The sequence below is a fragment of the Nannospalax galili genome, unplaced genomic scaffold (genome assembly GCF_000622305.1).
Source record: "Nannospalax galili isolate Female #2095 unplaced genomic scaffold, S.galili_v1.0 scaffold197, whole genome shotgun sequence".
Lineage (NCBI taxonomy): Eukaryota > Metazoa > Chordata > Mammalia > Rodentia > Spalacidae > Nannospalax > Nannospalax galili.
The window spans coordinates 655,781-672,554 of NW_008339846.1; the positions used below are offsets into that span (position 1 = coordinate 655,781).

The window sequence follows — 16,774 nt, forward strand, 5'->3', positions numbered from 1 at the left end:
GTGCTGCACAGGAATGTGCCAGAACAGCAGCAGTGACGTCAGCAAACAGTGTAGAGAGCCCCCATGTGCCAGCACTGCTCTGAGTGACTCACTTACCCCTCCCTACAGTCCTTCAAGAGAGGCAACCTTACCACCACCACCTCACAAATGGGGAAACGGAGGCACTAAGCACCTACCCCCACAAAGCTGGCAATGAGCAGATGCTAACTGCTCTGTAGGACCTACGCACACATGCAGTCTCAGGGAATGGTCACCATGTTACTGTCCTTTCATCCTAGAGGTGGGTCCTGCCCTGGGCACTCCTCCCTGGACTCCCCCACCCACCATGCTTCTAGGCAGCTCATGGTGTTTCACTGTCTGGGGTCAGGATAGCAGCACAAAGATACAGGCAGAGCTCATCGACGTGAATAGCATTCTGGGTGTCAAGACACAAATGAAATGGCCACACACATGGCCAAGAGCTTCATGTTTCCAGTCTCAGGAACACACCTCCATCCTCAGCCAGGATTTCACAACCCTGTCACGTGGCATTTGCACCAACATACACAAGATGAAGCTCTAATTTATCAAATTCATGGGAGTTCCCTGCCACCGGGACACCTCTGCTTCTTTGTCCACCAAGAATGAGTCACTCAGAGCAGTGGTGGCACATGGGGGCGCTCCACAATGTTTGCCGACGTCACTGTTCCTGTTCTGACACATTCCTGGCTTTGGGAACACGCAATCATGAATGGCCTCTGTTCAACCACACCTGTGTGGTGATTTCTCACAGCAGCGCCAGGGAACTCAGACGAGCAGGACTGTGTCTTGGACCCATTGTGTCTCCTCCTAGCCCACCAGTCAGTGGATGAAAGCCGTGTCTTTCTTACCTCCATGGCTCATGGGCTGTGTTCAGCAGTGAGGACCGTGGCTGTGTCAATAGGAGCAGATTTACCTAATCCCCACAGTGCCTCCCTCCGTTGGACTTCCCTAGCAGGAAGCCTAGTAGCCTAGCTGTGCGTCCTTCTGTCCCACGTGTGCACCGCTAACCCCCAGTAATTATCTGATTATCTGTCTTTAAACCCAGCCTGAATGCGAAACTGAAATGACCCAGCAGAATGAACAAAAACAAAATCATCATTATTTTTTCATCGAAGGCCAGTAGAAATGGACACTTGTCAGAAACAATTTAATCTATCATGGAACGTGTTGTTTTTTTTAAATTAACTAAAATTTGCTATAGGTGTGAGTCCAGGGATAGCAATTTGTCAGTGACTTGGGAAAGCATAACTTCCAAGCCCAGACACCTGCATTTCTGCAGACTCCGTGGAGTCTTTGGGGCCAGGCTGAGCTCTGCAAGAAACCAGTAGAGGAGGAGAGAGAGGGACCGTTCACCAGCTGCTGCTCTAGATGCAGCTCTAGCTCCACTTTTTGACTGTTTCTTCAAACTCAGTGCTGTTGTTTTGTTTAGAATCACGATTTTAAATGTGCCCCTAAACTCATGCATGGAAAGGTTGGTCCCCAAGGCATCAGAGGTGAGGCCATGGGAAGGTGATTGGATCATGAGGGCTCTGATGTCATCAGCGGATTCGTCCAATGAACTCAGAGTCTAATCAGTTATCGGAAGCTGATGGAAACTTTGGGTGGGGCATCCTAGTTGGAAGAAGGTGGTTTGCTAGGCATGCCCTTGAAGGGCACCTTTGTTTCCAAGCCTTTCCACTTTCTGCTTCTCTCCAACATGAAGTGAGCAGCTTTATTTCCCACATGCTTGTAACCGTGTGTTCTCCATAGCAATCAAGCCAGCCAACTGTGGATTGAAACTTCTGAAAATGTCGGCCAAAAAAAATATTCCTGTAAGCTGATTCCCAAGTACTTTGTCACAGTGACAGAAAGCTGACTAGCACAGACCAAATTTAGAAGTAATTTAAATTACTGGAACAGAGGACGTGGGAAATATACCCTTTGCAAGTACTTTCTGTTTAAAATAGACAAAGGGACAGGGGGCTATGAACCCTCCCAGGTGATGTCCTCATAGATTCTTCTGAGACGTCTTTCTGGTAATACAAGGCTCAGAGGAGCAGGAAGCTGGATGTGGCTATTTCTTGATCAAAATTTTGCTGCTTCATGTCCATGAGAAGTGTGGATTAGAAACAAAGGAGGCAGTCCCTAAAATAAATCTTATCCCCACCTTCTGGCTACCATGCCAGCACCCCTGACCGCTTACACAGAGAGCCTGCCATAAATTTAGAGTGAAACAAGACTTGTCAATATTTAATTTAAACATAACTCTAAAGCTTGACATTCCTCTTCAACAGCTTTGACAGATGTGAAATGTCTAGTCTGCCCAGCGTATCATTTTCTGTTATTTGCTGACTGAGGTTTTACTCACTGTGATTCTCGTGCTTCTTCAAGCTCATCACCTTTTTGGAGCAGGCAGTAACTCACAGACTATGTTTGTCGTAAGCATTTGTACCCTTGACTCTGCCCTCAAACTGAAGGAAATTGTTGGGTGTTAATGGTGTGTAACTGGCTGACCTTCCCTTACCAGATAGCTTCATTCTTACCCTTATCCCAGTTAAAGTCCATTTCTGTACTCTGCTCCATGGGATTTCTACTGATTCAGGTAGCTTTGCTTATCATGCCATTTTATAGTGTGACAGGGTCTAAAACTGATGTAAATCATTTCAGACCTGCAGACTGAGGATCAGGTGGTTCCCATGCTGTTGAGTGTGAGAACAGCCTAAATGTGATCACCTGTTAGACTATCTCAGTCCTATGACAGAGATGAGTGTTTCAACGATGAAGGACTAGGGCTCCTCCCCAGGACAGTACACAGATTACTCAGGAAGTCCATGGACTGTGAGGGGTCAGCATCTGTGTCACAAGAGACCCATTGAATTTTCCACCCTGTACTACTAAGACTGCCATGCTGTGCCACCAGCACACACTCATGCATGGACACACATGCTCACCTCGGCTTGCAGAGTGCAGACAAACTTGCAAAGATGCAGGTTGGGTGTTGTCCTGTACCTTTACGTGTGATCACTCACCTGTTCACACCTTCCAAAACTCTAAGTGGAGCACAGGAAAACAAGAATCAGCTCAGCTGGGCTGGAGAGATAGCTCAACAGTTAAGAGCACTGGAAAACAAGAATCAGCTCAGCTGGGCTGGAGAGATAGCTCAACAGTTAAGAGCACTGGAAAACAAGAATCAGCTCAGCTGGGCTGGAGAGATAGCTCAACAGTTAAGAGCACTGGAAAACAAGAATCAGCTCAGCTGGGCTGGAGAGATAGCTCAACAGTTAAGAGCACTGGCAGCTTTTGTAGAGGACCTGGGTGCACTTCCCAGCACCCACGAGGCAGCTAACACCCATCCAGAACTCCAGTTCCAGGGGATCCAGTGCCTTCTTTTGGCCTCTGTGGGCATTCTGCAACACAGGTGCACTTACATACATGTAGGCCAAACACTCATACCATACATATAAATAAGTAAATAAAGTTTTTAGAATGAGATTTTCTTTATTCCCTTTTTAAATTGAGTTTAAGTGCATTTCATACACTACACCTTAATCATAGTCAGACCGTCTCCCCCATCTGCACCCCCCAATAGCCCACCCACCAGATTTCACGCATTCTTTCATATATGTTAAGCCTTATCAAGTCAAGTTTGTGTCCCCAGGTGTCCCTCAGTGAGAGTTTATCCACTCACTGGAGCCTGGTCAGCCTGTCTAGTGTCACTTCTTAAAGAAGACCAGCTCTGCCTCACCCAGCAGTGATCAGTTGCCAATAGTGCATCAGCTAAAAAAATAAACCTTAAGAACCAGCTCAGTACAGTTGGTGGCTAAGCCACTGTCCACACCTCCTAAAGGTGGAGTTCATGTTTATAGCCAATTGGATTTGCCCAGAAATACTCCCCCATTCATAATCGCAGCAGAAGCTGCCGTGGTGAGGCCATTGGGGTTTGTGCAGTCACATTCTGAACTGAGAAGACAGGCCATCTCCAGGGCAGCCAGGAAATTGACAACAGGCAGAAGGTCCGGATTTGGGGAGAGCACCCCAGTCCACAAGGAGATGTTAAAGGAATAATGCAATGGTGCCTCTCAGTGGAGGCCCCACAGAAGGGAAATGAAAGGTTCCCCTGGTTCCCCAGGAACTGGTTTGCCCTAGTTACTTTTCTGTTGCTGTGACAAAACACTGACCAAAACCAGTTTGGGGAGGAAAGGGTTTATTTGGCTTACACCTCCTGATCATAGTCCATCATCGAGGGGAGTCAGGACAGGAACTCGAGCAGGAGCGGACACAGAAACCACAGAGGAATGCTGCTTGCCGTCCTGCTCCCTCTGGCTTGTTCAGTTACCTTTCTTACATAGCCCAGGCCCACCTGCCTAGGCATGGCACTGTCCACAGTAGACTGGGTCCTCCTACATCAATGAGCAATGAAGAAAATGCCCCATAGGCGGGACAAGGCCAATCTAATGAAGGAAATTCCACAACTGAAGGTCCCTCTTCACGGACGCTTCCAGTCTGTGTCAAGTAGACAAAAATTAACAGGAACATGGGATGTGCCCTCTGTGTTTGAGGAATTAGCTTCGCACTGAAAGTCCATCATCTCCGAGGGACCTATGGGTATGTTGGAACTAAGCAACTGAAATATCTGTGCCTATGAGAGACAAGTGACCTCCACGTTCCAGAAAGACCAATACTGCAGAAAGGCAGACTTGCTCTAAGTGAATTTGAAAGTCCCTGAGAGCAGGCATTGTTCTTTGAAATGTACCAATTTGGATTCACCACTGATGGAGAGCAAGCCCCTTTCCCATTCACCCAGTGTCTGAATCTTCTGTGTGTGAGCTGTTGGTATCTCTAAAACTTGGGGCTCATTTCTGATCCAGGAGTATGCTGAAGTCTGAGAAGCAGAAGAGAAGTTTCTAAGAACTTCCATGTTTGGAAAAAGTACTCAGTGGATGTCTTGAGTTAGCCTGCTGGATGGGGCTAGAAACAGTGCTACCTGAAGTCTCCCAGAGATCATGGATCCAGTATGGTGGTCTCCCCACTCAGGAGGGAAGTGTGCTCAGACTGAGGAAGATAAGCCCATCCAGGAACCACAAGAGGACCCCACCTACTGGATCCCAGGGAGGATCATCCTTTGGGATACTGTGGTGAATCCTCCTCACATCTAACCTCCAGAATTAGGCCAAGTCTTGACAAGAGCTCTTGGACTCACCTGGTAGTGGTTTTAGGCCTATTTGGAGGAGTCCGAAGATGTTCAGTCCAGCAGTAGGTGAAGGAAAAGGAAGAGATTACAAACGTTCTCCAGCACTGTCGGGTAGGCAGCCTGAGGGTCGCTCTACGGAGGTCTGAGAGGCCTTTGTTCCACACACCGTACTTTACCACCAAGGGTGGACCAAACCAAACTACGTCATCATCCCTCAGCAAGGTGCAGAGTGTCTCCTGGTATCCATCAAGGGTATGTAGGTGCTGGCCTGTAGTGAGAAAGGCAAACCTTAGATAACATCCACACTGACTTGCTGAGCTGCTGTGACTGGGAACTGGCTGTTCGGTGGGGTCTGGCGACAAGAATCCCAAACACAGAGCTAAAAGTGCGAAGCAACCATGTTTGCATAATTAATAAATAATTTGCATATTTTCCCTTCCTGGATAGAAAAACAAATAGAGCACCCTTCCTTTCCTCTCCTTGTGTATCGCCATCTTCATCAATTTGAAATACTCCCAAAGTTTGGAGCTGAATATCCTTGTTGTTCAGTTAATATGGAGAAAGGCAAATGTTGAGAAGTTGAGCTGCTGTTTGTTTATTCATGAAGAATTCTCAAACTCTAGACCAGAGATTCTCAAACTTGCTGTGCATCTGAATCATCAGGGATAGATTCTGAAATGGGGAAGCAGGGAGGTGGGGATGCAGGCAGGGAGGTAGGGATGTGAGGTGGGGAGAGCAGGGATGCAGGGAGGTGGGGATGCAGGAAGGTAGGGATGTGAGGTGGGGAGGGCAGGGATGCAGGGAGGTGGGGATGCAGGCAGGGAGGCAGCGATGCAGGAAGGTAGGGATGTGAGGTGGGGAGGGCAGGGATGCAGGGAGGTGGGGATGCAGGCAGGGAGGCAGGGATGCAGGAAGGTAGGGATGTGAGGTGGGGAGGGCAGGGATGCAGGGAGGTGGGGAAGCAGAGAGGTGGGGATGCAGAAAGGCAGAGGTACCAGAGTCAGCATTCTGTGGAGCTGAGCTCCCAGATTCTTCCAGTGCTCTTGGGCTGAGGCTCACACTTGGGTAGGAGTTTCCTAAGTACTCTGAAGCCAGGGGCTGAGATGCCTGTGTTCTGCAAATCCAGTGCCTAGAACAATACCTGGTGAGGAGGGATGAGTGACTAATACCTGTTAATTAAGGAAATTTGTAGTAAAAGGCATCAAACTAAACATGGTTTTGAAACCATCAGGGTGTCTAACCCACAGACCTCAGCCAGCTGAGGTCAGTTAAGAATGATGCCCAATACAAAATCATAAACTTGGGCTTTAAATTATGGGATTTTTTTTTTTTTACAAACTTTTGGTTTGCTTGTTTGTAGTTCAGTTGCAGAGTTCTCCAGTGTGAACCTTGTAGGTGATGCTGTTCTTCAATGGCGTAAGACTGGACAGAACGCAGAGTCACTAAGTGGTGAAAAACGGGAGATCTCTTGATGGCTGTTGGGGTATAGCGGCCTCAGCAGGAGCAGGATTCCTCCACTAATTAGAAAGGAGTTCAGCCAGAAGGACCAGAGGCACGTGAATATCAGTGAGATGGATGTCCCCGTGAGGACCTGTGCACTGCTGGCTCTGGCCTGCTTGCCCACTCCCCAAAAGTGCTCAGTGGGCCCATGAGCTTAGTAGAGGCGTGACAGGCTCAGAGCAAAGAAGAAAGGGGAATGGAGCATCTACAGCATGTTAGAAAATGCCCTACACAGTGGGAAACCTCTGCTGACCCGCCTGACCCTAGTAGTTCCGAAATCAGTGTTGCTCGAGTTGCTAGAATGATCTATTGAAATTGAACCACTGGTGCCTTTCACTGGTCTTGAAGTAAAGGAGTAAGACTCAGAAATGTTCCAGACTCGGGCTCCAGGGCCTGGGTGTACTTTACCCAAGTTACACCACTGCGTCACATCTGCCACACACCAGGGTGTTCCAGCCAAGAGCTGGCCTCACCTTCTTGAGGGTATTCTGACCTGCTCATGTTCTTAGCGTACTCGAACCACCAGGAGCCTTGCTCAAGCACAAGTTACGGGATTCGGTGTAGCCTTCACCCTTAGGTGGGTGAACGTCCATGAGTCCGGCGGAGTTCCTTTGTCTAGTTCCCATCCTGACATCACTGCCCACAGTTGGGATCAGATGGATCCTGCTCAGTCCCTGTGGTGTGTGTACCTGGCCAGTTAGAAGAAGGAGATCTGTCTAGCTCATTCCCTGTTCCCCTGTCCATGCAACTGCTACTTGGGGTACTAGGACAAAAATGACCCAAGCCAAAGAAAGGGCTCCTAGCTTGTGAGCTGCCCAGGCATTGGACCCTGGGGTCCAGAACAGTCTGGCTTCATCATGCCTCTGGCTACTCAGGCTTCCTCACTGAGGAAGGCATTCTAGGCACATTTCCTAAGGACACTCTCCCTTCATGCTAAGCTGGGAAAGCGACCTGGTACCCTCACACATGAAACAGTTACCTGTATTTATCAGGCCTCCATGAGTCCCCTAAGAACATTCTAGAAAGAGTTATATCATCAGTTAATTTCAGTTATGGCCACCTTGAGTCTGGGCAGAAGGGATATTTGGGAGGGTAAGGGAAGGGAACAGGGCTTTACCATCACCTACATGAACAAGATCTGATCCAAGATCACAAGAGCTAGGACAGAGCCCTGCAGGGTTGAAAAGTACCACATGGTCCTGGGTATCAATCAGCCATCTTATGCTCTTAAACACCTTTAATGGGAACCAAAATTATGTGGGTGGGGAAGGCTTTCCTTGTTTTTCAGCCAGAAGGGTAACTGTGGTAATTTACTGGCGATGGAAGCTACATCTTTTTCTTTTCCACTGCTTGTAACTTGAGGAAATCCTAGGCCAACCCACAGATACCTGTGTTTTTGTTGAGTACACTGATGCCTTCAACAAGTATGCTGTGTCCCAATGTGCAGATCCTAGGAGCCCTCAGTTAAAGCTGCAGCATCAGTTCCCCACCTCAGCTCATCCCATCACTCCAAGGCTGTCTCCCCTTGAGGTTCAAGAAAGGTGACAACAGCCATGTCATAGGCTGATTCCTGGTGCTCTGCAGGGGGCTTGGCCATACAGCACCACACACGCTCTGTCTGTATCATGGCTGACAGTTGCTTCACCTGCCTCTTGAGGGATCTTCGTCCTCATCAACGTTACTCTGGTGTACAGCTCTGGCCTCTGACAAGTGGGAACATTGATGACCTGACCCTGTGCTGAAAGCCTGACAGCCTGGTGACCATTGTGGGTTGCTTTGCAGTGCACAGCCAGCTGTGGGGGTGGTGTGCAGAGGAGAACCGTGCAGTGCCTGCTGGGGGGTCAGCCATCCTCCGACTGCTTCCTGCACCAGAAACCCGAGGCCTCCTCTGCTTGCAACACTCATTTCTGCCCCGTTTCAGAGAAGAGAGGTGAGTGGAGCCCTTGGCTGGACCTAGAGCCCCTAGCTGGACCTGGACCTTTAGGGTGGTGAGTTCATAGTTCTGTCACAATTCCTTAGAAGGTTTCAGGAAGTAGGGCTGACTGGAGAGTCCTGGCTGGGCCCCTGTGTCTGTAACATACTTTTTACCTCCTCCAATTTTGACAGTCAAATAGTCGCAGAGCAGATCCCCGCCCCCATTCTACCCCAGAAGGAGCAGACCTGTTTACAATCTGTATATATTTTTGTTATATGCTATTTGTGTTATTTAAAAATACAGTTTTACTAAGTAACCTTTCCCCTGTATTACACAAAGCATCCTGTATTCATTGGTAGTTTCTAAAAGCCATCCATTGGTGCCCACAAACATGGGGAGACTGCTGACCTGCCTTCCCAGGCTCCTCTGAGATGGAATGCAGCTGGGAGACAGCCGGTGGCTGAGCTTACCCTGAGCACTAGGTAATGGACAAAAATTGACATTTAGTGTAGACAAGGAGTTTGATCAGTTTACTTAGCACAAGAAGTTCTGAGTTTTGCAGGAACCTTGTAAGAAGAGTCTTCTAAAAGAACGTATCTTGTGGGACCCTTCTAGGCCAAATGCCCCACCAAAGGCAACTTCAGGGAGGAGAGGTATTTTGGGCTTCTAGATTAAGGGGGCAGTCTGTTATGGTGGGTAAGGCATGGTTGCAGGAGTGGGAGACAGTTGGTCCCTTTGCATCCTGGCATAGCCAGGTTATAAAACCTCAAGGCCCACTCCTTATGGCCCCCTGTTTCTGGTGAGGCCCCACCTCCTAAAGGTCCACAACACTTCCACCAGCTAGGGACCAAGTGTTGAAACACATCATCCTGTAAGGGTCACCTCATAGTCCCACCACCACACCACGGCAGGCCTGGAAAGTGGTCCTCTTTCAGCAGCTTCAAAGCAATGACAAGTTCACTTTTCGTTAGCAGGCAGAGATGCTGGCTAGTGGTATCCAGTGAGCCCTCAGGAGCATCCAGCTAGCATCCAGTCAGCATCTGGCTAACATGCAGTTTGCTTGTTTCCAGACACCTTCTGCAAAGACGTCTTCCACTGGTGTTACCTGGTACCTCAGCACGGGATGTGCAACCACAAGTTCTATGGCAAGCAGTGCTGCAGGACTTGCTCCAAGTCCAACCTGTGAGTCAGGACCAGTTTCCACAGAAGATGCCCCTGTGATTGAGAAAGCCCAGCACAAGGGGGCTGTGCAGTGCACGTCGGAATGCAGCCAAGGCAGTTGGGAACAAGGAGGACTGTGTGAGGCTCTTTGACCTGGACTGTGTGCATGTGTTTCTGGGTGAGGTGGATGCACATTTGCATCCACACAAGTACCCCAAGTGCATGTTCTCCAGTTGGGTAGAAAAATGGAGTCTGGGGGCTAACTTCCTACACTTCCACAGGAGGGTCTGTGAACTTACTAAACGCTAGGTGTCTGGTGCTTCATAGAAAAGACGAAAAGGCCACGAGATCAGGAAAATGTGCAGAATGTTCTCCGTCCAGCACACCAGCCTCCTTCCCATCTCAGAGACACCTCTGCTACCAGGAAATGTCTGTGGCATGAAGGGGTCGTGCAGAAGAACGCCTGGACTCTCCCTCAGATCCCCTCCTGCTCCGGTGGCCCCAGGAGCAGGTACCTGCTGGGGACGCCACATTCTGACTTAGGTCTCTGCATATATGTAAATGGAAAAGGAAATTCCCGCTAAGGTGCTTGCTGCCAGAGAAGAGCCTGTTATACTTACGTTCTCCTTTCCCAGTTATTTACAGTGAGTTCCTATTTCAATCCGTTTCTTAGTCTTGCTGTGTTTGAAGTGGCGGATCAGAGTCTTGGCTACACTGAAATCCAGCTGCCCCAGGAGAGCCGGAATCCCTGGTAACCACTGTCAGCCAAGCAGCTGGTGTGCTCTAGTGCTAAGCCCAGGCTGTGCTTTCTGTGTTGTCTTGTTTTGGATCACATTCCATAAGTTGGTTGCTTTTGAGCTCAGAGCAAAGGTCAATGACCTTCAAAGGAGAGATTTCCTGGCAGGCCTCCAACCCACCCCAGACCTCTCCCTGACATATGGGTGCTTCTCCCCTCCCAGGGCCTTCTGAATGGGCACCTGGATATTTATATTTGCTGAAATTTTATAATAAATTTTATATTGTATTGTGTGCTTTGGAACTGTATCATAATTTTTTTTTTTATGAGGTGAGGTTTGCATCTGAGGTAGAGGGCTAGAAAAAGATTCTTGGAAATGAGTCTCAGTGAGGGTTCTAGAATGTCATGGAAGGCTGCATCTGGGATATGAGAAAGCCCTCTGCCCTGTCATCCAGGAGAGGAGGAGGGAGCTGTAGGAGAGATGGAATAGGACTGGTGATGGTGGTTCTGTACATTGTAGGTACCTGTGTCCTATGATCCCTGCTGGCTCCATTCAGAGCTCTCCTGAGGAACAGCCCACAGAGGTGTAGAGAAGAGGAGGTCATGTCAAGGGACTGGTCACTGAGTATAGAGCCTGGCCACCCTGCACTCTGTAGACAAAGCCTGCAGTCTGCAAACAGGACAGCTGATGTCACTACTTTGGGTCTGAATCTTATGGGACAAAAGGCTAGACCCTTAAGTAGGGTTCCATTCTGCTCATGTGAGACCAAGGTGCCTCCTCCTCCTCCCTCCTCTTCTTCCTCCCCCTCTTCCTCCTCCCCTACTCCTCCTCCTCCTCTACTGCTTCCTCCTCCTCCTCTTCCTCCTCCCCCTCCCCCTCCTCCTCCTCCTTCTCCTCCTCCTTTACCTCTTCCTCCTCCCCTTATCGGCTATGTGGGTGCTGGGAACTGAACCCAGGTTCTCTGCAAGAGCAACCAGTGTTCTTAACTGCTGAGCCAGCCCCTCTCAAAATAATGGATAGGCCTGCTGTACCTCCGGTGCTGCCTCCTCCCCCTCTTCCCCCTCCTCCTCCCCCTCCTCCTCTTCCTCCTCTACCTCTTCCTCCTCCTCTTCTTCCTCCCCTTCTTCCTCCTCTCCCCACCCCCCAATATTTAGAGACAGGGTCTCATATAGCCCCGAGTGGCCTCTAACTCACCATATAGCCAAGGATAAGAATGAACTTTTGACTCCTTCTGCCTCCATTCTCCATTGCTAGCATTCTAAAAGTGTGTCACTCACCATGCCCAGGCTCTGCTGTGCTGAGGATGGAACCAGAGCTTTATGCATCATGGCAAGGATTCTACCAACTACGCTACATCCCCAGCTGGTCAAACCTCTTCTGAGGGAACCCCAATCTTTTCTGTTAAAGTCTTCAGCTGATCTGATGAGGCCCACTCATATTGGAGCCTAATCTCTTTCCCTTAAAATCTAATAATTTATATGTTGTGGTGGTTTGAATGAGAATGCCCCCCGTAGGCTCCAAGTATTTGGACATTTTATTCCCAGTTGGTGGCACTGTTTTGGGACACTGAGGGTAGGCTTAGAGAACCCTTAAGCCTTGCTAGATTTCCAGTTACTCTCTGCTTCCTGTGCCTGCTTGGAGACGTGAGCACTGAGCTTTCTGCTCCTGCTCCGACCACCTCACCTGCCTTCCCGCCATGACAGACCCTAATCCCTCTGGAACCTGGAACTGTAAGCTCAAATAAACTCTTCTTCATATAAGTTCACTTGATCACAGTGTTTTATAACAGCAACAGAAAAGTAACTAAGGCACATGTTAATCACATCTAGAAAGCACTTTCACAGAGCATCCTATCTGGTATTTATTTGTCCATCACATAGTCTAGCCAAGCTGTCTCATCAAACAATGACCACAGTACTCTCTTGGATCAGAGTTAGCCAGCCCCAGCCTTCAGGAAGCCAATGCAGCTCCCGTGACTGAAGCAGATCTCTGTCCCACAGGAACTCACCAACTTACCCACTGTGGGAAGGCCCCTCCCTATGACAGGCAGCCCACTCACCTGCAAGGCTGCATGGCTTCCACATGGCCCCTGCTAGTGCCTCTGAGCACATGGGCCAGGTAGCCGCATGACGAGATTCCACATGGCATTTTACTGTCAAGACCAGAAAGACAATCCTTGTAGCTTTTCTTGAAGTCATAGTCCAAAAAAAAGAGGAATTCATAAGATTCTGTGAGATGCTGGGGGACTGAGGGCAGCATATTCCCAAGCCCCAATTCCCCAGGCACCACAGCCTAATTGGTTTGTGGAGCCTCTAAGGCAGCTCTCCAAACTCTGCCCATACAGCAGACTTCCAGAAACCTGTTCTTATTCTTCCTGGATAACAGGAACCCATTTTATTATCATCCTTCCTCAGACACTGCCCTGGTTTTGTGATGAAGCAAACAGGGCTAAGATGTGATCCCACCTGCATGTGTCTTACACTCCATCAGAAGAGAATATGCAGTCACAAACTGATGTTAAGCAAAGCCCCTAAGTTCCAGCAAGACAGAACCAGGCCGAGGATGGAGACGTTGACTTCTCTTTAGGAGGGAAGCATGGGGCGGCTTATCGCCTGGCACAGCAAATGGGGAGAAAATCATGAGCAGGTGGAGACCTGATGGAGTGGCTGCTACATGTGCTCTGCTCTCTGGGAAGACTCTGGGCAAGGAAGGTGGGCCAGAGCTACTCAAGGTCAGGGCTATGGGAAACTCATCATCTGAGTAGCCTCCCCTCTCCTAGGCCATCACCTGACCACTCTTGGTCTTCCTTAGAGGGAGAGAGAAGGGGTATCACGTAGGTTGAGCTGGCACTGACCAGAGCCTTCACCTGTGCCCTGCTGCCACTATAACATCAAACTATCCAGGGCTACATTAGGCTCAGCATGTATTTAGTGTTTGCTGAGTGTGGTGCACAGAGATGACAGTTCATGTACAAACCTCACTGGACTTTCAGTCCTCACGTAAAGGACTGTCCTTGCCCCAGGAGGAGGAGCTAACGGCACAGGACAGCCATGTGGCTCCCAGACCACCAGGAAGTAAGCAGCAAAACTGAGCTGGACTCGGAAGCAGGAGCCGAGCAGCCACAGCCTCCGCCCTCATGTCCACGGCACACATCCATGTTCCCCTCCCTGGGCTCGCTTGTCCTACTGCTCTCCAGCTCCTGGGCCTCTGTGCCAGCCACTCTCCTTCAGTGATTCCCAGCAAAGCCCCATTGACCCGTCCTGTCCACAGATGCTACTGGCCACTCCGGGAGATGTGGACCTACCTGTGCCTCCTGTTGGTCATCTGATTATCAGCGAGTTCCTTAAAGGCAGATGCTGGACCTGCCCAGTGCACCTGGCCCTGGCTATGTCCACCCTCCAGTGTCCAGAAATGTCTGATCATCAGACAATCTCTTCTGGTTTAGAGGAATTTTCTCAACCTTTCTCAACTTGTTTGTTCCATTATAGTTTCAGTCTTTGGGCTGGAAAATGGCTCTAAGTATAAAGCTTATCCAGGTAGGAACCCAGTGCTAAGTGGAGAGCAGGGACCTGCACCCCTTTCTCCTCCCCATCCCGACAGCAGCCTAAATGAAGTGTCTGGCACTGGGCATCAGTGGACCCCCAGGGGCTCTCGGTACACCTCTCCCTTTTCAGGAGCTTCACAAAGCAGCAGCCGACCGTCAGCAGGGACTGCAGCTCTCTGTAAGCAGCATATAGTTCTGGGCCCCCAAGGAATTGTGGTCACTTTATCGTGACAAATTCTGGTGTGCCGTGCGCTGTCCTGTTCTTAGAGGGTGACAAAGGGGCCAGAGCCAGAGTGGTGGAGAGTTGAGAGACATCTTCACAGCCTCAGCAATCTGGCTGACTCATGAGTTTATGCTGAGCAGGACTCTGGCTCAGACCTGACTGCACCTTATCACGAGGGCTTAGTAGAGATTTTCTCTGCCCCTTCATTAGTTGCCTTCAGAAGCCACAGACAGCCATTGTCCCGTCTCACTGGCCTCCTAGGAATCTTGCCAGGTACTGCTCCTTGCAACCCCACAGAGCGGGGAGGGAATGTCCCAGCAAAAGGAACCACAGCCATCTGGACTCAAAACAGCCCCCAGGAATTCCATGCTGTGAGGGAGTCAGACAAAACAAAGCTGTGGTGAGACAAAGTGAGGAACCAGCAGCAACCAGACGAACCCAAGCAGGCACCCTCCTCCTTGTCTGCCTGTCTGTCTCCACAGACCCAGCCAAAGCTCTCCTGCTGCAAATACCTCCTCCTGGTTTAGCACAGTAACCCTGACATGGACTGTCAGGCTTTGAGATAAAGAGAATCTCCAAACACCCATAGAAATTCCTAGGACAGAAGCTCACCTCTCCACCCCACAGCCTGCCAGGGAGCCCTGAGCAGCTAGGTCTGGCCTTGGGCTGTTCTCAATGCTGGGAGCTCATGCCTTTGCATCTGGTGGGACACATGGAGGCCCCGCGGGTCTGTTGCAACCAGGGCCAGTCTTAGGATGGAGCCTTCCAGGACAGGAGGCCGGCTTCACATACTGGCTCTCACCTAGTTTCTTTGTACCACGACCCCGGTGCCATGTACTCCTCCTAAGCTTTTTGTCACCCTCCTTTAATGTGAGCAGTGTCATGGTCCCTAGATCTGTTTCTGCAGGAGGCTAAGGTCAGTGTTGTACCCCAGTAGGAACAAAGACCTTGGCTGTGCATCCTGAGCAGAACTGCAGGTCCACTTACTCAGAAGCCCATGTTTTGGGAGCACCTCTTGAACTCTTTCTTCTCCTCATGCAAAGGGAGAGGCAATCCATTCTTCCCATGATGAGCCAGGATGAGCCATGGGCTTGTGGAGGACTTCAGCTAGGAGGTCTTCACTATGGATGGCTCCCCATTCCCCACTGAGCCTCTTACCTCTGACCCAGACAGGGTCCTTGATAAGGTCAGAACACAGACCCCTGCTGAAGGAGGGGCCCCTGTAGAGGGAAACACTAGACATGCAGTCTAGCTCAGCCCTGTGGACTTGGGATGCCAAGCATCTCACCCAGAGGCAGCATGGCTGTCTGACAGTGTCTAGGGGGAAAGTTGAGAGCACAGCACTGTTATAGCTCTTCCCTGTCTTGATGTCTCATTGCAGCATAAATAATCAAGTGTTCTAGAAGGTGGAGGTTGAATTTGACAGACCATGGAGTACCTCCCTTCAGCCACTGCCTCTGGCTCCTATCCTAGCCGGGTCTCAGTCTTTCACACAGTGGACACCACTGCCCCCAGCATAAAACTCCTCTTTCTCGCATTGCCTTGTCACCTCCTCCAAGGGCCCCAGATAAACTCAGGCACTTTAATACAACATGCCCCAGGACGGACACATCCCTTCCCCTTTCACTCCAAGCATTCTTCTTGTTTGCCCTAATTTAGGGCTACAACATGTCCTAAACTGGAAAGCTTAGGTTTATCCTTGGAAGTCTCTCTTGCTAAGACTCCCTCCGGAGTTTCCCAATTACCAAACACTCACTGAGTACTGTCACTCCCCTACCCAAGATGCCCTTCATCCCACCCTCTGACTTGTATTGTCATAAAGATCTCTCAAACAGTCCCCAGAATATGTTTTCTTTCAACCTATCCCCCAGCTGATGCCAGAAAGATTAGAAACTGGTCAGACCACAGTCCCATGCCTGAAGTATCTGCCACATAACTCATGCCTCATAAGGTCCACACTGTCATCACTGCTGGCCTCCAGTGCCCTCCCATCCATCCACCTAGTTAGCAGAAATCTCCTATCAATTTTGCCTATTTTCATCTACTTGTTTAGCAGAAATCTCCCTTCAAGATATTTCTTGCCCAAGAATGCCCTTTCTTTTTCCAGCCCATCCTTTAATCTCCTCTAATGTTGACCCTTTGGGGCCTTCCTTGGTGCCTGTGATGGCCAATCCTGGGCGTCAACTTGACTGAATCTGGGATTAACTGAAATGAGAGAGATCTTCTTGATCAGACCATCTGAAACCACCCAAAATGTGGGCATTACCTTCTGATGGCAGCCGTATAAAAGGCCATGGCAGAAGGGAGTGACCACCTTCTTTGAGACTAGCAGATCTCCCGGAATCTGTCAGGCCTTCAGTGCCAGATTGGGACTACGGAGATATCCAGCTTTGTGGACTGAGTGACTACGGATTCTCAGCCTCTCCAGTGTGGTGCAGCCATTGTTGGACTACTCGGACTCTATCGTGTGAGCTAAACTGATAAATAAATAAATAAATAAATA

At 49.6% G+C, this 16,774-nt stretch overlaps 1 protein-coding gene across 1 annotated transcript in view; it reads left to right on the top strand.

Annotated features, from left to right (window-relative positions):
- Positions 1-10,713, top strand: part of Adamts16 (ADAM metallopeptidase with thrombospondin type 1 motif 16) — a 161,503-nt gene extending 150,790 nt beyond the window's left edge. Inside the window, exons 22-23 of the mRNA XM_008834569.3 lie at positions 8,474-8,621; positions 9,677-10,713. Coding sequence (XP_008832791.1) covers positions 8,474-8,621; positions 9,677-9,792 — 264 coding nt within the window. The 3' untranslated portion in view covers positions 9,793-10,713. The remainder of the gene's footprint in view (positions 1-8,473; positions 8,622-9,676) is intronic.
- Positions 10,714-16,774: the final 6,061 nt, after the last annotated feature.